This window comes from Manduca sexta, chromosome 13 (assembly GCF_014839805.1).
Source record: "Manduca sexta isolate Smith_Timp_Sample1 chromosome 13, JHU_Msex_v1.0, whole genome shotgun sequence".
NCBI classification, from domain to species: domain Eukaryota; kingdom Metazoa; phylum Arthropoda; class Insecta; order Lepidoptera; family Sphingidae; genus Manduca; species Manduca sexta.
In genome coordinates, this window is record NC_051127.1 from 6,310,005 (window position 1) to 6,336,736 (window position 26,732).

Consider the following 26,732-nt stretch of genomic DNA (forward strand, 5'->3'; position numbering starts at 1 on the left):
AATAATTTTGTAATAATAACACGTGTATTTATAACTCGACATATCGCTTCATTTCGAGTATTCTACCTGAGAAGAGAACTCGAACAATGCATTCGAGACGACGGGATTAAAAAAAATATATAATCCGATTAAAAATAATCCTTATATTTTAAATATTTATTAATATTATTTTCTTAGCTTTGTTAAGATTGTGTGTACACGTTTAGTTATTTTGAATTCTAATTTTGAATATAGAATGAACATCAGTCATTATATAATTGTAATATAATTTATATTGTCAAAGAAATCTCTAAATAAGAGCAATGCATACATAATTATTATTCCATTATATAATAAGTAGTCAGTGATATCACTTTAAAAAGTCACTTTTAAAAAAGCTTTTTGAAGTCATACAAGTAGTTTTGTAATCTTGAAGAGTTCATAATATTTCTTGATACCACCATGTGAAGAAATAGAGAATATTGTTTATATCTGGTGGTAGGTCTCTCATACGTGAGAGTCCGCCTGGGTAGGTACCACCGCAATGTCTATTTCTGCCGCCAGGTAGTAGTGTGTAGTCACTGTTGTATTCCGGTTTGAAGGACATTGTAGCCAATGTAACTACTGGACATAAGATTTAACATCTCATGTCTCATGGCGAGCGCAGTGAAATACCAAACAATACGTAATTCAAGGTGTTGAATGGTGTTTCTACTGTTTATCGGTCGTATCGCTTACCATCAGGCGAACGGAAAGCTCGTCTCGTCATTCAAAGTAATAAAAAAAAATCCTCAAAGTATTATATAGTTCTAAGCCTCTAAAGGTAAAATTGTTCATAATATTTTTATAAAGCTATTGTTTCTGTAGCCACAGAATTATGTATTAATAATTATACGTGAAGTTAAATCGAATAACTTTTATACACAGAGGAATGAGATTTGACACAATAAAAGTTCATAGAGTGTAGAAAAAATAAATTTATATATGTGTTATAAATATTAAATTCGACAGTCGAATATCTTCGAACGACTACTTGAATCAGTGGCGAAACTCGAAAGGCGAATATTTTTAAAAGGCTACTCCAGAAAATACGTCGTCTTACCTAACATATCGCGGCTAATGTAACAAAAAAATAAAACTAAGACAAAGCTGCCAGCCAGCCCGACCTTTACTTCGGTTTGTACCTTGTTTTTATTATAAATTTTATCCCTAATCTAAAATGTCCATAGTTATATAAGTAGTTTTAATAGTTTAGAAATAATAATAATTATTCTTATTCTTTGTTTTGACGTATAATAAGTGCAATTTTGTTCGCCTACGTGATAAATAAAGTATTTTCTTTTAAATAACGTAAATAAACCTAAAAGGGAAGAGGGTTGTGTGGAAGCTTCGCCACTGATAGTTATAGAGATGTTATTTAAATCATGTTATACTTTAATACCATTGGATGTGTGATGAATTAATTTAGATGTAAGGATTTCATTTGATGTTTGATTCTTCAATCAGTTATTTGTTTAAAACTTAGGCGTAAGAGTTGTTTGTAGAGTCGATGGTGTAGTAGAGAGTGTGGTCCTTCCTTAATTTATTTGTCAAATATATTCCGTTAGATTTACAATATCTATGTCTCGTTAGGAGAGTTTGGAATAAATATGTTGTTCGAAAGTGTAGTTTCATTTATACCATAGAGAAAGTCATCGGCTACTTGCCGACTTTTGGCAAAACTTTTCGCCAGCTTTGATCGGTTGCGTGGAGGCAAACAGATCATAGCGAATATGTAACGAGTACACACTGCACAGCGCGGAGTTTAGCAGGCCAGTGCCGCCGACAGAAACTTTGCACATTACGCACTCGCCCCGCCGGACACCGCCAGCCACCGCCGGCCACCGCCAGCCACCGCCGAGCCGCTCCACAGCGCATGCGCACCGAGCACGCACCCACCACTTGTTCCCAACATACTCTATTTAAAACTATCAAAATAAACATACAATCGATACATCCAGGTACATATCGCAGCGACTGCAGAAAATCCGTGAAGGAAAACTCAACGCAAAAACATTCGAAAAACGCGCACGAGCGCTCTATCGGCGGTGCGCGCGCGGTGTGAGCGGGCGGCCGGCGGGCGGCGCGCGGGCGGTGGGCGGGCGGTGCGCGGCGGAGTGGCGGCGGAGCGCGGCGGGGCGCGGCGGAGCGTCGCGATTGGCGGTGGCGGCGGGGCCGGGCGCCACGCCCCGGCGGCGGCGCGGCGCGGCGGCGGCGCCAGTGTCCGCCAGACCGCGGAGCGCGCCGGGCCTCCCGCTTCCCCGCGCACGCCGCGCCAGCTCGCGCCACACGCGCCAGCCGCGCCGCGCCGCCGCGCAGACTAACACCGTCGCGAGTGCACTATGACACTGGTGAGCTAGCGGGCCGCTGTGACGGTGTACCGCCATATATGTGTATGTGTTCTGGTGCTTGTGTGTGGTGTAAGCGGCCGTGAGCGACAAGCCTTCGTGGTGGCCAGCGGAGCCTTGCACCCGGGCTCGGGCCGAGCTTACATGGCTCAGCCTAGGGTATGTACCATCCGTATGTTGCGCTAGGGACGGTAGGTGACAGTGGCAGGACGTAGGGCCGTAGGGCTGCGGCGTGGGCCCGCGCCGCGTGACTGAGGCGCGGGCCGGAGACTAGCTGGCCAGACGATGGCCGAATACATAAATAAATCAGCATATTTTGGACACCTGACGGAACAGGCCCGGTTGTTTTGTAATTCATAACACATTGGCGCAGTGTCGCGTACGGGCCGCCTTTGTAGCCGTTGCTCTCTTGTGACGCACGGGAATCGAACGCGCTCTCGCACAATACATCACCCCGCGCACAATAAAAACTCAATTGACAATGAGGATTACAAAGACGTTCTTTCTGTGAAGAACCCGTAATGGTTGGGGTGGGTTTCTATGGGCCCTGTAGCTTTGTCTTTGGTGTAGGAGACCCAGTTTAATCCCTTTGTGGGAGTCTTATTGTTTGACAATTATTTACAAGTACAATGAGTGACGCTACGTTTCTCGGAAAATAGAAACAAAAGTGATATTGAAAGCGTAATCAAAATATATATGTAAAATAAATAGAGTTGTTGGTTTATGTAAATTGCAAACGAACAGTCGCCAGTATTTATAAATATGCGTCCAATTTGCATTTTATCATATCGCATGAGTTAGTGTTAAAATCAAAAAATCCTCCGTGATATGTTTGTACTTTGATAATGGTTGCGCTGTCAGGTTAAGTAAGGCTTATCCTTGTCTATATTATAATAGGTTGATATATGTTATTTAAATATAAAAACCTAATATTACTCTTAGATATATGTATATATCTAAACAGTTAAGATCAATTAAAGAAAATACATTTAAAATCATAATATAATTTACCAAATATGAACTGATTTATTTTACTTATTCTGGTATTAGATATTAACGAAGTCGCACAGACGTGTTAGATATGAAAAGATAGCTTATTGTCTCGTAAAATAACGCTCACAGCTGATTGGGAATAAAGGTAATCCCGTAGGATATCGTATGTTTATGGGAGATATATTGTGAGAAGAGTTAGCCGACGGGAAAATGATCAAACACTATTTACAATTACTATTGAGTATTAATAAACTAAATTGTTTTGAATATCATAAAAGAACAGAACTTGTTAAAAACATATTGTTTTAATACCGCTTTTGAAATGTTCAAAAGTGGGATTAAAGTTATAGGTTAAAGATTAAAGAAAATCGTATTTCGTTTTAGTTGAGTTTTTATTACCGCCGTTTAGTAGGCTAGGTAATTTAAATACTATGCCTATTAAGAAATGTAAAGCTAAAAATAAATAACATTATTAATCAGATAAAACAAAAATAAATTGTATTTTATCAAATTGTTCCAAATACATAAGAATACTATAATAAATATGCTTAAATAACTGTGAAACACGCAGAAATTTACAAAAATAATCAATAATTATTTTAACTAGACTGAAAAAGCCGTTAGTCGCGCGCCACGAGTATAAATCATCCATTATTTTAATCACGCATTAAAAACATTTGACGAGACATAAAATTTTAATAAAAAAACATAAGCATTTTTAAATTTTATTGGAAAATATTAAAGTGTTATCTTTAACGTAGGTACTTATGTTTGTAATTAAGATAATAATAATTAAACTTGAGCATTAAAATACTTTTGTTAATACATCAGTAAATAATAGAAGAATTAATTTTGAATAAACAATTATATTCACATAAATGCTACTTCGAATAATAAAATAAAACTTTGCAAATTTATTTGTAATTATTGTTTTTTAAAAATATGATTCGTTTTTTAAAAACCGTGAAAACGAATAGGATTTATTGAATGCAAATATAAATATTAATAATTTTGCATATTAATTGAGATATAAAATTAAAATACATTGTTATATTACATTAGATGCCTGGTAAGATAAATACTTAGCATAAAGACTAGGTTCTAGACGTAAGCACTAAGCAACATAGGTACTATTCAAAAATACCGACGCGGTAATCAAACCAACAACCAACAATCTTTTAACTTTTAACCAAATTTCAATGTTGAAATAAATCTAAGAATCTAAGTTAAAGCTATATTTTTTTGCATGGTAACACTGTAATATACATAAATATATTATGAACAAATTCTAAGGAATAGGTAAATAAATTCTCATGAACTTTAAATTAAAGTCGATAGTCAGTTTTAAAGGAATTTGAAATAAGCGGCGGCGCAAGACACAATATAGTAACTTAGAAAACTTTGGTACTCATTATTTTAATTTTATGAAAATATTATAGCGAATCCGTCCATGTGATATCTGAAAATAAACTTTTAAAAAGTTAGAGTGATTTTATTATTGTAAGAAATTTAGGAATCGGATTATCAACTCCAAAGATTTGTAAATTAATAATTATTTGTTTAATTTGTATATATACCTACTTAAAAACTTATACGTAGGTTTGGCAGACAAGTCTTATTTTAATGGCAAAAGAATTGCTTTTTCCGATTAAAGTTAAATCATTTGATTACATACTCTTATAAACATATCAGCATAAAAAGCATGTTTTGTATCAAAATAATTTTATAAGTAGAAGGATGGTAGCCATTGTTTTTTTCCATACAACATAAAAATCCAAAATACGTTCTGTTATTTTTGTTAGTTATCGCACTAAGCATCACTAAATTGTAACAAAGCGGAATTTTTGAGAAATGCGAGGTCGCGTTTCGATTCCCCGTCGATACCTATCTTATATTATTTTGTTTTTATACTCTACATACTTTTGAGATATAAGGAATCATACTCAAAAATAAATAAGGTTTGCACTTTTTTCACCATAGAGCAGCTGGTTGGACTCGGAATAAAAAAAGTTTGAATTTGTATTCATAAGTGCATTGCATACAAATGCATTCATACTCTACTATTTATAGTTATACTTTATAATATAAAAAGGTTACTATTTGAAAAAAGAATTAAAATGCATTAATTTAAAAAAAGATAACTCAAGGAAAAAGTCAATACCAATATGTACTTTCCAGCCAGCAGGCATAAATAATATCTCTGATTCGACGTTCAACAATTTTAATCTACCAATAAAATAATAAAAATCTTTAAAGTGTTATACAAAGTAGTTTGTATATCCGCTTAGTATTTGATATAGTTTATACCTTTTAGCGGTTTCTATTAAAATTATATGTATAGGAAAACACGATACATGCTAGAAATCGGGCTGAATTACTAGTGTTATGTAACTGAAAAATAATAGCTATTTTTCATAATATAGGTACCAATGAAATGAATAATAATTACGAGTATAATGCATAGAATAACAGACGGTCGTCCGTGTTGGTATTTTATTAAAAAAAAAATTGCGCGTCATTGAGGTACGCCATTAAACGGCGAACGTAATCGATCGTAACGTATGATAATATCGGAATTAAAATGTAATGTTGATTATTGAATTCTAAACGAAATTATTTATAGAGAATAGATAAAACAAATATATTCCTTATTTATGTTTATCTTTGCCCATTTCATTTCGTTCGATATTTGAATTTAAAATATAAACGCGTTCGTAATTCAAATCACGTTCGAATTTGGAGTTTTGTTTAGCAAAAATAAATTTTAAAATAATATGTACCTAACGCATGCAATTCATAGAATTGTTTTGAAACGATTTAAAAAATAGCTATTAAACTGGAGTTTTGTTTATAAAAGTCGTGGCATAATTTTATTGAAGTTAAACTATGGGTTTTTACTTATTTTTCGATGAGTTATTCGGTTACAATACTGGCCATCTCAAAACATTTGCACTTACTAGTTTAAAAAAGGTATCTAATACGAGGAATAGCACTTTTTGTAAGTTTTCATTAACGTAATTTCATTAAAAAATATATATAAGACCTAACATAAATTTAATCTGAAAGTGTTTCCCAAAAAACAGTTGTAAAAGGACTAACGATAACAAAATTAGAGATCAATAACTAATAAATTCTGAAACATAATTATATTTGCCCAAAACTAACTATTGTGAGCGTGCATCGTAAATTTTTTACGAGCCCCGATATCATATCGCCGACTGCTTATAGTATATTAATCTATGATAAACACACGGACGGTGGCCTAATATGACATGATAACACGTGTACATGATAACGTGGGGTGGACAGGGAAATCAAAAATCGCCAGAGACTGCATGACCAGGTGTAAAAAAATTTTACGATCCGAATTCTTATTGAACTTCTATCATTTTACTAGCGTTGCTGTTCAACAGTGGTCACTTGACGTAATGCGGTTCGTTTCTCTGCTTTTTGCGTTAAAGGATCGTAAATTGTATTACTGTACCTTAGGGGTTATAATTTTATCAAAAAATTCCCAAAAAAGTAAAGTCGTGGCCTCTAAGTTTGTGTAAAAAAATTACTAGACGCTGCAAAAGCGGCGGCATATACCATTGTGATCGGTTTCGTCAAATCGATTTAGTTTTTGTAAAAGTATTCGAATTCCGAATAATTTGTAACGGTCGCTGTGACGTTTAAACGGATTTTAAAAAAGGTTTTTATCGAATTATAGTGTAAAACGAGCGGTAATTATGGACGATATGCCTGGTTGTTACATAGCAATGAATATCTCACGGTATGCCATAGATTTGAATCCTAAACTAAGAATTTTGTGATGATCATATGTTATACTAGTTTATATTTTTGGCAATGGCGGTACATTATGCCATGCCAATTTTAAGTTAGGTAATTTTTACCAATTATTAGACATGTATTCATGGCACACGTATTAAAAAAAAATATGTAGAGAGGTAGAAGATTCTTTAAAAATTATAAGGTAGAGTATTAATACTATAATGTAAGGCATTTAACTTCAACTTTTATATTTATAAAGGCCGACGCATATCGGCAGTGCAGGTCATACGACGCCAAAAAAGATTTATGTTGAATTACTTTAAATTTTATTTCAATGAACTGAGAATTTGAATTCTCCTGACGTGGCGTATGCTTAAATTTTTTAGTAAGCATGTGTTTAGACTATGCTATAAGTGTTCATAGGCTGTATGGTGTACGTCCTTTGCATTATACTTTGGATATTTTAGACGCACTGAAATATGGCCAGTATTATGATAGACCATCTTAAGATGTCGCAAGATCGTATGAATTATATATTTTATACTGTAAAGTGTTTAGGCAGAGGGTTCAATATTCCTCGTAAACATTTGAAATAATAATATGCATTATTAATATTAAATATTGTTTAATTACGATTATTCGCTTTAAAGTAATATCATTTTCTGTATCTCTATTGATATTTTAATAACTTTAAACACATTTTCCATTAATTATGATGTATTGTTTTGAAAAAAGGTTGTTTAATATGAGATATAATGCGAATCCGAAATGGTCCGACGGCGGATCCGATAGGATTCCGCTTTCGCGTCCGGACAAACGTACAAATAAACAATTTGTGACGTTAATATGATTTTAAACAATTTTAATATAATTCTTAATCATTTAATTAGTATCCTTTAAATGCTGTTTATGAACTTTTATGAAATTATTGTAATTATTATTGCTTATTCAAGAGTTTTTTTTTTAAGTGTGGTTTTTCGTTTCTTCTGCGGTTATGTGAAGTATAAATATGGTTGAGAAGTGTTACGCTGGTTGGAAGTTTTATGATCTATTTTATAACTAACTTATAAAAATGTAGACTTAATGGGAATTTTATATTCTAGAACTTTATTTATATATGTATATTTAAAATGCAAAACCATGTCAAATAATTTAGTATATTTAACAACTATAAAAAAAATTTACTAATAAAAGTCAATATTGATCTTAATGGTTTTAGAGTTATAGAATTTTACATACTCTAACAAAGTTAAGTAGAAAGATTTTAGAATATTAATTTTCTAATTGATTAGACGACTAAAAACATGTTACTTATACTATAACTCTACACTATATTGAGAGTAAAAATTCAACCAGTTTAATAATAATAAACTCGTTGAATCCATGTCCCCATGCAAGTCTTCTAAAAAGCGTTTATGCCGTGATTTCCCGCAAAGATCCAACATAATAATAAAATATTATAATACATTCGAAATTTAAAAATACGTGATCCAACATATTAAAAAAATATATAAAATATTTATTATAATACATTCGAAATTTAAAAATACGTGATCCAACAAATTAAAAAAAATATAAAATATTTATTATAATACATTCGAAATTTAAAAATACGTGATCCAACAAATTAAGAAAATTATAAAATATTTATTATAATCCATTCCAAATTTAAAAATACGTAGAACTTTGGCGTCTGTAGGATATCGTCGGTCTCAGATGATTTTACAAAACAAGGATGTACTCACGAAGTGTTACATGTTCCTAATACATAGCCATCAAACGATTGTGAAATATAAAAAGTTTGGGGTACGGTTGTATTTTGTTTGACATTTTGTGTTCTATTAAGAGTTAACATTTCTAATGAAGGTTTCATTGGATTTTCATTGGTTAATGTTGTGTACACTTATTAGTAGCACATATTAGATGTATCTTATTGCAATAAATTAATATAAATTAAGTAATAATATCAGCCCTGTATTATATACTTTCCCACTGCTGGGCACGGACCTCTACTGAGAGGGATAGGCCTTAGACCAAGCTGTCCTTACTAGGATTGGTAGACTTCACACACCCTCAAAATTGCTATAGAGAACTTCTCAGGTATGCATGTGTGCTCACGAAGTCCTTTACCGTTAAAGCAAGCATAATTCACAAAGAGACGAATTATTCGAAATCCAAGTGCACACACCTCTGAGTTTACTAAAATTATGTGTGTATTATGTCTGAATAAATTGTATTTTTTTAATTACCATGTAAATTTTCAACAGGTATCATTATTAAGACATAAGTAAAAATTAACTGAGCACCTTGTTATAGTGTGCCAAAGATTTTTGTATATAGTTTGATAGGTATTTCCTTATCCGTCGGAGGATGGCTTCCTGTCTTCAGTATTTCATATTGTTTTAATTTCCGTAAGATCAGTTTGTTTTAGAACACGAATCTTTATCATAAATATGTATGTAGTTATAAACAAAAGTCTTAGATAATTAGATATAATGAAATCTTTCCTTCTAAATAATGGCATATAAAATTCGCAATTAAATAAAGATTTAAAAAAATATTACACAATGAGAACTGAGTAAATTTATAAAATAACTTTACAGTTGTTAAATTTAATTAATTCGACTACAAATTACATTGTAGTAAAAACTGTAATTATGTTTTTCAAGTTCTTTCTTAACGTAAAATCACTTTAGAATATCTTTTCTTATACTTTTATGTATTTTCTTTTATTACAAAAAAACTTTTTGTGGTAAAATTATATTTGTGATTACAAAATGCGCAATAAATTTTCATTCGTTCGGTATAAGGACACTGATTAATTAAAAATAAACCTAGTAACGGTATTTTTAAAAACGTTCTTTTTTTAATATTTTATTTATCGTCACAGACAGAGATGTTTGTTATGTAACGGTTTTGTTTTTAAACGTTCCCTTTTTAAATATTTTATCATAGCGGACAGAGATGTCTGTTTTTAAAATTATATTTAAATATTATTTGGATGACATTACCTATATTCGACATTTTGTTTGGGTACTTGTTAATGTAATTAAATAGTAGAAATAAAACTGTTATTTATGTTCTTGAGCGAAAGATGTGGCCTAATGGCGGACGCACAGGAAGTGGAAAAACTTGTTTATTGCCAATAAAAATTTTGTCGTAAATGTTGCAACACGAAATATATGTTTTTTTGTCATTTAACAAGTTATATTTCTTCATTCAAAAATAAAATGGGCAAATGAAATGATAATAAAATAGAAATAGGTAATTTTTATTGCTGGATGAGTAATTTGATAAATAAATATGTACCTATATTTTCGAGGATGTATTTATTTAATTACCTTTCGGGTTTTATTGCTTGTAGCAATAGTAATTAATTAGATTTCTCTAATGAGCTTTTGTAATTAATGCGTTACTCGATTTTTATGTTTGATTTACGTTTATAGTAATCTTTAAAATGTATTTTAAATTTATTAATTAATAATTAACGCAATTATCAGCCAATTTTGTCATTAAAATTATCTGTCTTAATAATTTTAAACTATATTTACCCAATTAGAACATTTTTTTTAAACATAAATTCATTTCTTGATTGTTGTGCAATAAGAAATATACCAAATTTAATATGTAAGTTTCATTCAGAAAAACAATTCTGAATAATTTAAAATCGGTTTTATTATTACGTCCAGTCGCGACGGACACTTAGATAATGTAGCCACATAAATTATCGCGTCTCGTTATGTTACTATATATAAAACACAATCAAACGCAACTCCTTGTCGTCTGTACGTATCAGCGTGTTCTAAGACGGCGCCAATCTGCGGGCGAGTCCCAGCATTAAACATATTATTGGTACTTATTCTTCGTCGTAAAGATAATGCCGGCATTGTATAGGCAATTTTGTTCACATTAACCGATAAAAAACCGCTCGATTTTATGTTTTAAGTGTTGAAAAATGCGTCCACCATTAGTACGTGGCAGATAACGGGCAAACATTATGGGAACTTTTAATTTCCCCGCTGGCAACATTGCGAAAGCCGCAGGAAGCGATAGTGTTGCCACTTGAGCGTAATTGTTGTTTTATTGTGTGTAACGTTATTATTTTTACGTTACGCGATTATTTTTGATTGATTCGATGTATCTCAAAAACTAAATTTAATGCTGTTACTGAACATTTTGAATTATCGCCATCGAAGACAAATATAGTTACATCTCGGATGTCGAGTACTAATAAATAACCGAAATAATGTTTTAGTCGATTCTTTCACAACTGTCGTTTAATATTGAATACCTAAATATTATTGTGTGGTAAATATTATATATTTCACAAACCACAAACGCGATATTTTCCATGTTATTCTAATTCAGGTCGTTGACCAGCCACACTCTTATTATAATATCAAGTCATGTCGACATAAAATAGTTGGAATTTAAATATACACAAAGCAATGTGAAAAAGTTTAGATTTAAAAGACAATATGAATGTAGATATTTCTCATATGTGAGAGTCCGCCTGGGTAGGTACCGCCGCAATGTCTATTTGTCGTCAAGCAGTGTGTAGTCACTGTTGTGTTCCGGTTAGAAGTACATTGTAGCCAGTGTAACTACTGGACATAAGACTTAACATCATCTCTCAGGATGGCGAGCGCAATGAAATACCAAACAATACTTTGTAATTCAAGGTGTTGGATGGTGTTTTATTGTTCATGGGCGGTAGTATCGCTTATCATCAGGCAAACGGCTAGCTCGTCTCGTTAATCAAAGTAATAAAAAAGAAATCTTCTAGATGTGCAAAAATACAATTCAGTATTCTGTATTACATAAGTGTTTAGACGTATTTATGAAGATATCCAACCTATTTTATTTTACTGCTAGTTAACGGTTTGCTCTACCATAGAGTTTAGGCCCTTAGTCTATATTACTGTTATGCACGTTATGGCTTTTAACCTTCGAAATTTAAATTATAACTATCAAGTACTGAGTACTCCTTATAAATTAAAACATGTGCATAAAAAATAGAAGTGTGTTTGGGGTCGAATTTGAGACTTCCCATGTTCTTTCCTCCCCCGAAAGATTATTGCTGCTTTAAGTCTATATATATACAATATAATCTTTACAAGCCCTGTGTTATCTAGCCCTATATTGTCGTGCTAAGCTCAAAAGCGGTAACTCAAAAAAAATATCAAAATCTTGATTTTTATGTTGCCAGATAGCTTAATGAAATACCCATCCAATGAACTTACCAAAATAACGGTATCTTGTTTAGAACTTGTTAAAAAACTTAAAAAAGTTTCTCTATCTCAGTTTTACTTACATAACTATAAAACTATATTTACAAAAAATCGATTATCTCGAAATAAGGTTTCCCTGACATACCGCTTTCGCGCTTAGCACGGCTGTATATCTAACATGGACATATTTTATTTGTACAAACGAAAGCATTTGGGTGATATTATTTTAATTGCTTTTATTTCGGTAAGCGCACACGTAATTGACGAAGTTATAAAGGAATTATAGAGTTTTTAGCCAACATTTCCTCAAAGATACGTTTAGAGTCCGAAGTTTCAGATATCTTAAATCATAACCGTCCTGCCTTTACAAGTATAATCTGTATTGGATTTGGGTCGAATGTTTTCTAATCCACTGATATTTGGGTTAAAGTATGAATAAAATATTATCTATAAGGTTCCTTGTGATTTGATGCGGCCATTTTAATGTTACTGTTTGTGAGGTTAGCTAACACGTTGATTGTGCACGTAAATATTTTGACATTTGTTTTGTATCAGTAATAAATAATACTCAGTATTATTCATTTTAAAATATATTTAATTTATGTTTAATTTTATTCAAACCGAACATATTTTTCTTGACCTACAAGTATTACAAATTAATTCCAATATTTCGTAGTTATTTATTAATAGGCATTTCAAACACGTATAATTTATGATATATTGTATTTTTGTCATTTACAAACGGAACGACCTCCGTAAACTCCAAATAAAATATGGCCGCCAAAGTTTTTAATTTCAAAACGCGTCATAAAACACATAAACATCGGCCGGCTTCGATGACCAAATAAATTAGGTTTTTGATATATTGTCATACGTTGGAGACAAAATGATGTATTCTTAATAAAATGGCGGACTTGCGAAACTAGTTTTAACGATTTGTCAAATATGTCGCCGAATGATAATCGTGATTTCTTTTGCATGTTATTATTGGTTTTCGCTTTAAAAACTCGAGATAAAATATTTATTTAATTCCGGGATGTAACCATATTTAAAAATGTAGAGAGCTATGTTTAAATTTATAAATATCATGTTACTGAGACTGACATTTTAGAAAAAAAAAAACCAGACTTAGGTATTTTCGTAAAATGCCTTGTGGAATACTAGATTTCATATTAGTTTTTTTTTATTCTCCCATATCTTTATACCTAAACACATTTGAATAAAATGCTGAATATTATTCCATTAAATTAAATGTTTTTTAACTCACATGTTAATGGAAATTATGTATCGCATGCCATTCAGATGCATTAGAAATAAAAGGAGGCAGATAATAAACAGAATATTAATGAAATACTTCGATTATGTAATTCAAATGGGTTTTATCGTAGGGGACATGTTTTTATAGAAGTTTATGGATGTTTACTTTAGTTACATTTGCGTCTGTTTAGATGTTCATTAATGTGATACGTGTTGGACCCATATTTTCGGAATTTATACTTGCAACTCGCAAGTTTAAATAGGTAGGATATATATTAAGCTTAGAATGGTCTGTTTTAATGTATTTGGAGTTGGTAGGAAGGGAAAGGGAAGAAGAACCGTCTTAAGGTGAAGGGAATAACGTAGGGGCGATTGGATTTCGCGCGCAAAAAAAGAACTTGAAGCATAATTTTAAAATCAAAATCAATTCAGATCAGTCGGATGTCGGACGCGCTTTACAAACGCACCCACTAATTTGTTATTTAAATTTTGCTGTTCGATTCCATTTTTGAATTCGGTTTCGCGCCGAGCTGTGTGCACCGAGTCCTGCCGAGCAGCGCCGAGCGCTGACGAGCTCCCCGCGCTCACCTCGCATTGTTTTATTCGCGGCGCGTTCCTTTTTCAATTTGAATATCGCTGTTCATTTTCGAATTGGCTCTTTGTAGACGTGCTTTAATTGCGCACTTTAGATTCAACGCTAATTCGCGCGCTCGCTAATTTGAGGGTTTATTGTGCGCAGGATTACATAACATCCTCTTTAGAGGCGCTGCCCGTGAATCGACGATGGGACGCGTGACGCGCGAGGTCGCTCACCGTGCTAGTATGCTGTATGGCGATCCGTTTCCGTGTGATCTGGTTGTAGTGACTGATCAAACAGAGCGCCCGCTGTGGGTTTATCGACGATCGACAAATCCGACGGCGGCGACTCCCGAAACGATATAATTCGTCTAATACGACGTCGGGATCTAGATATAGATTAAATAATATTAATTGAACGGCGATGAGTCAGCGACGGCCAGCGAAGGGTTGGGACAATGCGGCCTAAGTGGCCCTGGCGGCTTGAGCGCCGTTTGCTGAACGCGCGCGTTTTTCGAAAACTTTTTTCCGAGTCCTCCAGGCGTCGCGTCGTCCAGACATCGTCTTTTTTCGGAAACGATAACGAGGTTTGAAATTGGAATCACGCCGCTCTGTTAGGCGGCCGTTTAGCGCGCCCCGGTGACAGTTCCTCTGCGATGAACTGATGAGTAGTGCTCGGTCTCGGGTAATTAGCGAGCCTTATCCGCCAGATCGGAGTCGCGCGCCACTCCGCGAGTATAAATTATTTGGATTAGAGTAGGTCTGCGGCGAAGGCGGCGGTACAAGCGGCGGCGCAGGCGGCCGGGGCGATGACCAAATTATTGCCAAGAACGAGTCCCGCCGGTGGCTGCCGCCTGCCCACCGACGCGCACCCAATTCACCTCATCCCGGCGCGCGTAAATCTCGATAAAACTCTTTAGACGAAATTAAAAATTCCCTCCGCCGTGACTATTTGTCGCCGTTAACGACGTTGACACGTCGCCATTAAGATGTGACGTCGGAAATAAAAATACATTTTGGTGTGTCAACCGAAGTAATCTGGTATAATCTCTCCGTCGCGGAGATCGAACGCGACACGGCCGGCGGGCTCGGAGCCTCGGAACTACGCGCAGGGTACGATCTAGAGAGTCGATCGATCCAAGAAAATTCCGGCGCAGTTGTTGGCGCGGCGTGCGTCACTCACAGAATTCGAAGTCTAAATAGTCAATCACGAGCGTCGGCGCGGTGCCGCTGTGGCTAATCTCGCATTCACAGCCACAATAGAGGTAACGAACGGACAAACGGACAGACGCGTTAATAAGACGCGCGTGGGCGGCTTTATGTCAACGTTATTTATGATGAGACACCTTTTTTTCAAAAGAGTTTATCTTTTACTTTTTGGCAACGGCCAGCGGGAATTTTGAAATTGGAATCCAATTCGAAATTTGAAAAATACGCTGAACGCGACGAGCGCGGCCCGCGTAAATCTCGACACTTTATTGGCTGACACGAGAATACCTTTAAGTAGTTGTGAGTGGGTGCTTATTTTGATACTCGGAATAAAAGCAAAAAGACGCGAGGTCCGTCGCGTCGCGTCGCGTCGGGAGGAAATCGTTATCTTAACGAGCGCTTATTTACCTACGTGAAATCTGTCCGAGTGAGAGTCTCGAACTGTCCCTCTGAGTGCAGCAGACGATAAGCGGCCGCCGCTATCGCGCCCGGTTCATGGGCCAGCTATTGACCTCAATGTTTACAATACAAGACATAGCGCAACAATCGCGGCGCGGAAATTACGATAACTCCTTAACTAGTATTAATTTGTACGCATAATCGCCGGTTCATGAGGTTAACGGTCTTTTAAAATTAATTTATGGACTGTTAAAATTTATTAATTATCGCATAATTCAGATAACGTGTAAAAATGTCACGAAAAGCGCGCGCTATGATCGGTCGGGAGGCGGGCGGGAGTGGCGCGCCGCGTCCGCGTCGACGCCGCGAACGTTTGTTTTTATAACAGTGCAAATTAAATATGGAATGGCAACTAAAACTTTCATCCGCGCGTTTAAAACGGCCGTTAACGTTCGCGGACGATACTTGCAACACGATAAATCTGCTTGCGAATCGAATTGATACGCCACCGCGCCCGCTGCCCGCTGCTCGCTCCCGCTCCCGCTTGCGATTGCACACTTATTGAAAGAATAACCCTGACCGCACGCAGCGCGTATATAACCAGATGATTCTATGATTCCATTTTCAAAATTTGAATTTAGAATGTTAACTGAATTCGAATTTCAAATTGGCAATGCATGACTTTATTTCCAGTTCAGTGTATAACTGGACATAGTCTCTCCGCAAGCAGGATAAAGTAATATCATTTAAGAAGCTCGCTCGAACATTTGTATAACTTTAATACGATATGAAATGACTGTGTAATGACCGCAGTAACTATGCTCGTGTGTAAATAGCGTATGAGACCCGAGAGGATACATCAACGACGCGGCTGATGTTAAAACTGGGCTAAAATAATGATGTATTCTGAGTGAAGAGTGTGGTGGTGCAGCCCGGGGCGGTACGGCGCGGTGGTAAGTGTCGTCGGTAATTAAGGTGCGCGACGCGGCGAGCCGCGCGGCGATCGGTCGCACTCGCCACGTGTTAGCGTCGCGACTCGCGCCGTCCCCACGCGGATGAGCAAATGGAATAATAGCCGTCTGCGCCCGCATCCGGCGCGGCAGTCGGATACAACTCTTGCAATGCTCTGGATACAATTTTTCAATTAAATCGACCAGACAGAAGATCCCTAATAGGTGTCGTTAAGAAGTCGTGTGCCCGATTTTCGATGTGTCCCCGTAACGAGAACGTTTTATTAGTATTTATGGACGTGAAACAAACTCTCGTGGCGTGTGTGAATGGAGTCGAATTTATAGCTAGCGCCCGCTATAAAATTATCCTGTTGAGTTTGAGAGGTCGGAGCGAGTGTGAGCCGGCGCGGTCCGTGCCGGCGTCGGAACTCGGTCGCGTTGTTATATGAAGATTTTTCGAAGTTTTACGCTGGTGTTACGTCGGGCTGTAAAATCTGAGATGGGAGTAACGACAGTTGATTTACCACCCGAACATACCTGCGCTGTTACATTAATGTTTTTATTGTGCCAAATTTATTTCGCGCTGTTTACTTGTTAACATTCGTATAGTTTTACACTTCAATTTGTTTTTAAAATCTTTAGCGGGATGTGTGTACACCTCACCGGTGCTTACATTAAAAATACATTCACCTATTTTTTTATTGTTACTAAATCTTCTTACTGGCAACCACGAAACAACTAACGAAATTAAAAATAAAACTTTTACTGGCTACTTACCTTTGCAATCAATTGAATGAAACAAATTAACGAATTTAAAACATTCAAATTTAGAAGAGTATTTACAATTTAAATAATACCACCACACAAATAATACATTACACACTGTTACGAATCGCTTCTGGTGTCCCCTCGTAAACACAGCTAGATGGTAGGAACGAGATAGTGATATGGGTCAAAATACTTACACGAGCGAGAAGGGGGATGCTAAGGGCGTAAGTCCCACCCCGTGTCTGGTGCAAGTCCCTGGCATCATCCCCAAACGTGTCTGTTAACGAAAACCACCACTTTGAGGGTTTTTTTGTTTGCCTTATGTATGCGATAGTTTGGCACTTCAAACTCTAAAGCTATGAATGTTTTTTTTTATCTTATTATCATTTGTTACTTTCGAATGGTTAAACGAGTGGAATGAGTTCTAGAGACGCTCTTAGCGTATTATATTACATCAAAGAGACTAAGTTTCAACATTCCAAGTGTTATGACCTCACTAAAGAATTCAAATAACACAATATTCAAGATAAATATCTTCCGAGACTCATATCACTCATACCTCACCGCAGAGAAGTTAATTTTTTAATTCCCAGAACCAACCGCTAATCTCCAAACCGCAAAAAAAACGAGGCGTTCGGAGCGAAACATAACTGATTAATACCCACTTTAATTAGCAACGGAGCATCTCATTTGACGTCTCGCCTTATATACTATACCCACGACAATGGTACCAACCTCATGAGGAAAATAAAAAAGTAAAAAACTTAAAACTCCATCGGTGAAGACCGCAAGAATGTCATTCCATACAAAAAAAAGGGAAAAAAATTAAAGAAGGATGCTTTATTTTTTCTTTATGCCAACCCATAAGGTTATGGAAAAAAGGCGGAGAGCGATTCCATTTTTAAAACGTATCATTTAATTTCGTGAACCGGCTTTCAAGATGTCAGAAGGTGGTCATTATATTGTGGGCAGCGTTGCTTAGCGCTCGAAGATTGTAGCTTTGAATTATTGTAACGGTTTTGGAAAAATGTGTATTTATGTTTAGTCTCTTTCCAAAAAGGATACAATTTGATTAGAATTTAAAATGTAATAGAATTCCATATTGCTAACAGTTATTTTCTGTTTATCTAATGATTTAGTAGCTGAATTACATCTCATCAAATTCAAATATAAACGTACCTAAATCACAATTCTCACACGAGATAAAACAAACCATAGACAAGTAAAAAAGGCACGTTTGTTATGGACGGTCGGGTGACATTTTTTGTGTAGCACAATTTAAAAGTTATTTCATATATTAATTGTGCTGGTAGTAATTGCCAGCGAGGTGTGAATGCGATCGGCACAGAATTCTAATTGCTGCCATCCCCCGTACGCGGTGGCACGTCGTCGGCTGACCTACAAATATATGGGAAAATATTTTTGTTTGGACTTGTACGTGATATTGATTTAGGATTGTTTGACGTTTATGAAAAACGTTGATTTATTGAACGAATTGTTTCGGAATGAAATGTTCTGATGGTATTTAGGGCTAATACGTTGATTTTTAATCTGTGATTGAATTCGTTAGTATTTTATATTTGTATTTAAATTTATTTGACGTAAAAAAATTAAGTAGGTGTTGGTGGAATATCTGATTAGTAATTCATAGTTAAAAAGTTTCTTTGATAACTTAAAAATAAAATATCCGTATCAAACTGAATATATTGCACATATTCTTTATTTGTAAACGACCTAAACTGAAACACCATATTTTCAGTGCCTGTCAAAACCGCAGCGGGCATTTCAACCACAAGTCGCAAGGCCCTTCGTGTACCTTATTCCTTACGTCATAAGACTCATATTACGAGCGAGAGGCCATGACGTCACGATCCGTGATCATGTATGATTGATCGTGACATTTTCTAAACATAACCTTATAAGGAATACCTTTGCGTTACGTCATCCGTGGATTTGCATGCATTTTATAGGTTAGCTTGACGTGTCACGTCGCCATTTTGATTTTTATTATCCATTTTAGGTTAGGTATGAATTAAATTTGTTTTTAATGCGAAAAGAAGAGAAATATATTAATTATGTTAACGAATGTAGATTTTAGAGCTTTTATTAGTTATACGAGGTTTCATTGACCTCAGGCGTGAGTAGTTTTTTTGCATTTGTGATAATTAATTCATAACAAATCTAACAATAATAAGCATAGATATTTTCTAACTTTTTTTACGGCATGTATGGGTATAAAGAAATATTTATTCTATTTCTCTGTCTACCTCATTAAGAATATTTCCAAGGTACAAGTCGTAAATGCAAAACCGCTGTACCCGATCCGTAGGTGTATGAATAAATTCCGTGTCGTTTCGAGAAAAATGGACACGCAATTTTTAATCTGATATATACAGAGATTAATACGTATAATTTGTCAAATATACAATATGTCTTGTTTCTACTTATATTTCATTAATTTTTATTTTATTACGTTTTTATTTGTGGAAGTAATGTTTTCTGATTTCGGTCTTTGTTGATAAAATTAAATTCATATCGTTTTGTTGGCTTAAAGTAGCTAGACTAGTGCCTTGGATTTGATTCCCAGGTATCAGTAAAACTCCTGAATTAGACAGAAAACATATCATGAAATAGACAAGTTCGAACCTACTTGCAATTCTATTTATTTAGAGATACATAGCTTTAATAAATATAATGATAACAGTGGTTAGTTATACCTATAATGTTTCCTTGATGCTAGAATCAGATAAAAATATTTCCTAAATACGGATTACTATCTAATTACGTAAAAGATACAGAGAGGACGACGATAATTGTAATCAAGTAGTGAATAGAAAAACAAATCAAAACAATAATGATTCATTGAATTTACAACAATGTACGTAATAAAGAAAAGCAAGATTTTGATGTTTTCGTAAAGAAATTTACTTTACTAGTAAATATCCTGTGGCTGGGCAAAGGCATTCAGACTGTTCAGTATTATTAGGACCTAAATGAAAATCTTGACATAAATTCTACCAGATAAAGCTAAAAATACGATAACAGATTTTAAATATTTCTAAACATTATTTATGTCTATATCCTATTTCTTAAGCCCAATGTATTTAATAATAGTTAATATGAAGAAACTATAACTTTTTGTGTAGAAATCATAAAGGCCATGTTCAAGGCGTTGACATGCAAAATACTTCTTATACGAAGCTTTTACGGCATATCGATTAAACACCTGAATTTGAACCCACGTCACCCCCGAAACAAGGCGTTTGTTATCACGGGGCTATCGCTCGCGTGCATGACGTTACGAGAATTAAAAACAACGGTAACTATCCGCTGACGCCATTTTGAAGCGTTTTGGGCGGGAAAAACATTTCAGCGCCATTTTGTTTTTTATATTCTGAATTCAAATTTGTTTTCGTGCCACTATTTTGAAGATTCTTTTTTTTTAAATTGAGAAAGTTAATACGGTTTGCAAAATTTATTTATTAATATCACTGTGAGAGATTAGATAATAATATTATGTCATATTGTTATTTTATTACATGTTCAAATCAATATTGTATTTTATAACTCAAATAGATTCTTAAATATCTACATATTAATGAATCACTACGGAAGACGTAAAATTAATATTCTTTACAATCTCAACTCAAGTTGCTAGTGTTGGACACATTAAAATGACTTAAAAACTTATAGCCGTACCTCCACGAAGCACAGTTGATTGAATATTCGTCATAAATCATTTCCAAACATAATTTAAGTGTAACGTCCCCTAAGTTGTGCACTCTTGATATCGCTTATCGCCCAGTGACATGTGTTATGGCCACTTGAGATTTTTGGATTTTGACTTATTTGTATTTGACGCAAAAACATGACAGACCCCTGTAATCATATACATGTTTGCCTGTAATCATGTTTCTGTGTTTGCGTTGGTTTTGTTTCATATTGTTGTTTTGGAACAATATAACTCAATTTAATTCAAGTATTTTTTTTTTAATCGATGTAAATTGCTTACGTTAAATCAAAGTTAACATTGTGTTTTAAAGCGACTGCTTAAAATTTCTTGTTTGCTTTAGTAGGCCTATAATAAGATTGTAGACACACGCCTTTTTATCCCTGGAAGGGTAGGCAGAGGCGTTACTGGTGCACTCATTTCGCCGTACGTATTCCATCCATACAAGTATACCTCCATACAAGTCTATCGCTGATACTGAGTAGAAGAACCATGTCACCTTGCCCAACCCGGGGCTCGAACCCAAGACCTCAGCACTGCAGCCGTTATACAACTACACCGGTAATAAGAAAGGAATTATACCTTCTAAGTATAGGCGAGACTAGTACGTTGTTACTAATATCAATCCAATTATGCCGAGGGTCTGTCATATTGAGAATAAATTCCAAATGAGAAATATAGAATCATAATTCCGAGCGAGTAATGTTACTCGTACTCAGTTTATTTTATTCCTTCGCCTGGAAAAGAAATAGCATAGACTAGGGAAAGGAAGATAGTATTTTACTTATATTAAACGAGTAATATAGTATTTATACGTCAAAGGGACCACTACATAATGGTAAGTAGCGTGGAGTCTAATAGAATCTCATTATAACCTCAGCAGAGACACATTGTACCGGCCTCTTGGATATACACAGGCTGATCCTGGAATCCGCTTACCTTGGCCACGAAACTTGGCGGTTTAACTGTATCCGTGGTGCTTTATAAGAAGCTTCTCTAATTGTAAACGTCCTATCCTTGAGATTAAAACGTCTCCTTACATGATTTTGTCACCCGCATTACTCTGGAGGGAAATGGACAACTAATATTTCCAACTCCTTATCTTACTATTTGATTAATTTCGTTGCGGGATATATTAGTTTTCCCTGAGACTCGCCGAGCTTCACTGCTCGGTGTCATATGCGTGCCACTGCTGATCTTGGCTTACAGGAGTTGTAGTGGTGGGTGTGAGAGCGGGAAAGTCTCTCTTACCTTGGCCAGTATGGCGGATTTTAACACCTTGTATGGTTGCTATCCGGGCGGATATAAAATATATCCTACCACCAGCATATTTAAAGCGCTCTATTTATAATAGTACTATTAACTAGCTAAAAGGTCTTTAAATAGGCAGTATATATTCAATACTTACAAGCCTTTAGGCACATTGTTCCTATTCTAATATTATGCAAAAACATAACAAATCTTATTACACCGAAACAGAGTTCGTAATTGCTTGACTCTACATAGTTAGTACTGGGCTCTTATGCCGTCGCATTAGGGTTGTCAATCGCGTGCACAACCAGTTGATATTGATTTGCATTGACATTTACGACGTCGATTATTGTCGTGCGTTCGTAACGCTGTGAGTTTTGTGATTTTTTAATCATTGTAACAATGTTTACTGCTTTACAAATTAGGGCAAAACGGTACGCCATTGTTGACAACCCTGGGCGGAACTTGCAGTTTCTTTACGATAAGGCGGGTCAGAGTTCCGGGTTTGATTCTTGGTATATTGAATAACGGAGACTCTGAATAAATTTATTAGCAATCAGTGTTTAGAATAACATGTCAGGCTTGACGTATTTCATTGGTAAACTTTTCTATTCCTGGTATAATGAACTTCTAAAATCTCGTCATCTAATGCCTTGTCAATATAATGTGGACTGACGAAAGATGATTACCCCTGCCCCTGTATACCTAAGATATGATGACAGTCGTCACAATTATGCCGTCCTGTTGGCCCCGGATATACACAGACTGATCGTGGAATGCGACGCACTTACGTAGGCCACTATGGCGGATTTTAACACCTCACAAAATATATCCTACTACCAGCAAATGACTTATTCCTCCACATTAAGTTTACTTCAAGATATGACACCTTAATTCCTCGATGAACCTTACAATTTGATTTCTTTTAAATAGTAATGAATAATGAGTAATGTAATACAGTAAAGTGTAGGAATATTCCGTTAGTACGAAGAAAGCTATGCATATTGTCATTCGTTGCTCGCAAGCAAAGCTATTATTAAATCATGACACATAGCAATATTGCAGATAGGTCATATTTCTGTCTAGATTAGAGAATAAAAATCTTGAGGATACATAAAAAGTATAATTTCGTTAGTATTGCTTTTAGTAGTTAAATATTATACTTATAATATATATATTGTTCATTGCCAACAAAATCCTATTATTTGTTTTAATAAAACACTTAAATTGGCGAGAATTTATGGCGATATTATAATAATGACGAGATGAGCTTCCCATTCGCCTGATGGTACGCGATACGACCGCCCGTAAACAGTAGAAACACCATTCAACACTTTGAATTACAAAGTATTGTTTGGTATTCCACTACACCTGCCATGAGACATGAGATGTTAAGTCTTATGTCCAGTAGTTGCACTGGCTACAATGCCCTTCAAACCGGAACACAAAAGTGCCTACATACTGCTGCTTGGCGGCAGAAATAGACATTGCGGACCTACCCAGGCGGACTCTCACATATGAGAGACCTACAACCATTTCAGTCCGTAGTATATGATATAAAATTTACGCAATATAAATACACTATTCCCGCTCTACCTACCCCTAACAATAAACCCGTGAACATGTTTTGTTCCAACAAGATAATTGCCATTCCTTTATTATCAAAATGAACTTAAACGGACCTTAGAGTCGACGACCTCTCCTCGAAGATAAAATACACTCAATTAAAAATTGTCTGTGGTCGGAATAAACTCAATTGATGTGGAGCTATTCAATTCATGGGTCACCGATGGTAACGCCATGGTTCGGCAAAAATAGGCCTTAGTCTAAGCTATCATCTTTTTGTTTATTGCAATAGCTAATAAAGAGTATTTGAGATAATAAATACCTGTTAAAAATACATAAAAACAGGATCAGTAGTGTATCGAGTGATGAGCTTTGGTCAGCCGTTCGATTCCTGAACATATTGATTCCCAAATTTTGTGTTTAGGTTGTAGTGGGACCATTGTTACTTTTCGTTTGGGAACAAGGCTTATGTCAGTTTAACTCTTGGTCTCTTGTGGCTCGCCGGCGAGCCAAGACAGCTACATGACATTTGCGTGTGTCACGGGATTATAACCTTATATACTACATATATACTACATAATAAGGTTATTTTTCCGTAGCTGTCAATGTTTGCCGGCAAACATTCAGCTACCTCACGGGTTAAGGTCAGAATTGTCTATGGGACTTGGATAATTAATTACTTTTATTAAGTACTAGAAATATAAAGGTAAACTGTTAATATTTAAGCTGCAATTTATAGTGAAACTATTTCATAATAAGACAGATCTCCACGACACCAATGCTGGGATTATAAGAAAAGTATTTTGCATCATTTGACTTTAAAATACTGAGCTCATTATGCGTAGATCCGACCGTCAACAGCTAAAAATTGAAAAAGTGTATTACGTAGGTAGAGACTGTAGCTTTGACTTTTCGGACGTTCAGCACCGTACTTCTCCCCGTGACCATGAATGCTGTAGTCTTCGTAACGTCGGAAAAAAATTAAAATATAAAAAGCCGCAATAAAATCCGAAAAATAGTTTTATTAAGTTCAGTTTTCCAAAACTTCAGTAGAATGATGTAAACTATGGAATTCATTCATCAAATGTCAGACCGATAAGATTTTTAGCCATTACTTTAGCTCATAGATAACCTACATAACAAATATTGTTTTTAATACATAACTAAGTACAGATGTACTTATAAGTACAGGCTTGTCACGATGACCTGCGCGCACTGACTTCCTAAAAAATATCTTGAATAACACTTCCTTTTTTATTATCATTATTTATTTAGAGGGTTTGGTTCAACAAGAACACGTCAACCTCATTGTGACATCTTTCATGGTTAAAATAATAAGAAGATAGGCAAGTTTTGAACTACCGACTCTTCTGGGAATCCGTTCTTGCATTAAGCTTTGTACATAATGCTTGTATAAAAGAATAAAACTATATATTATATTATCATTTGATCCCTTTTCTTTCTTCATAAGAGATAACCTCAGTAAATTTTTTTTTCAATTGCATTCGCATATTGCACATTTTCACAATAATTACTTAAGCATAATTGTTTGTGTTGTTTTCGCACTCAAGGTTAGCGAGGTCCACTATTTAATACATATCCCCCCAAGCAATAGTCATTTGGTTTGAATAGACAACATATCCTCAAATTATCCATAACTTTTTACTAGCTCTATGTATACTAATCTGTTGCTGCTAATGCCTTTACTGATAAGTCAGCCAGGCTTTAGTAGACTTCGATCAATCCATCGCCTTCTAAAGGGCTTGGCATGTACGAGCAATATAAATCACAAATCGTAAACAGTAGCCGAACGTGAAGCGATACTGACAAAGCTAACTCTTATCAGTGATAACAATTATCGTGTATAATTTGAGGATATTACTAAGACGCGAACTGCAAAGTGGAATGAATCTAATCCAGGGATTATATGAATTTAATACTGCGTACGTAATATTTATATAAGGTAAATGTCCTTAATATCAGCCCTGTATTATATACTGTCCCACTGCTGGGCACGGGCCTTTACTACTGGAAGGAATTAGGCCTTAGTCCACCACGCTGGCGTAGTGCGGATTGGTAGACTTCACACACCCTCGAAATTCCTATAGAGAACTACTCAGGTTTGTAGGTTTTCTCACGACGTTTCCCTTAACCGATAAAGCAAGCGATAATTCACAAAGAATACACACATAATCTTATAAAAGTCGGAGATGTGTGCCTATTGCCGTTTTTTTTAATGCGCTCATAATTGTCATTTAGTGGAAACTAGTAAGGATTGCGGTCTGTGTGTCAATGAAAGAATAAAGTCATGAGCCAGGTTTTCAAATGGTGCGTTTGGATTTTTATTTCCCGATGATGGAGAGTAATAACGATTAAGTTTAAAGTTGGAGACGCTGGTAGACACAAGTTTATATGTTATGTAAATGATTTTTGGAGATCATTTTGTTGTTAAGGAGTTGGTTGAATACTTGAGTATAGTATTAATGATGTTTTATTGTGAGGTATATTAAGTCTAGATTGAATGTAAGAGAAATCAGGTCAAGACAAGTCCATATGAAGCAACCTCTCATATAAGCCATTTAAGTATTATTACTTGACACAGCTCTACTATATTTTTTTTTATTAAATATGTAAATATAACAGCAAGATCGCCAGAAGGCCTAAG

The 26,732-nt window shown here is 35.2% G+C and overlaps 1 protein-coding gene across 1 annotated transcript in view; it reads left to right on the forward strand.

Moving 5' to 3' along the window:
• The first annotated feature begins 2,241 nt into the window (after positions 1–2,241).
• Positions 2,242–26,732, forward strand: part of LOC115450162 (homeobox protein homothorax) — a 302,038-nt gene continuing 277,547 nt past the window's right edge. The window contains 1 exon segment of the mRNA XM_030178157.2: positions 2,242–2,525. Within this exon segment, the coding sequence (XP_030034017.2) occupies positions 2,511–2,525 (15 nt within the window). The 5' untranslated portion in view covers positions 2,242–2,510.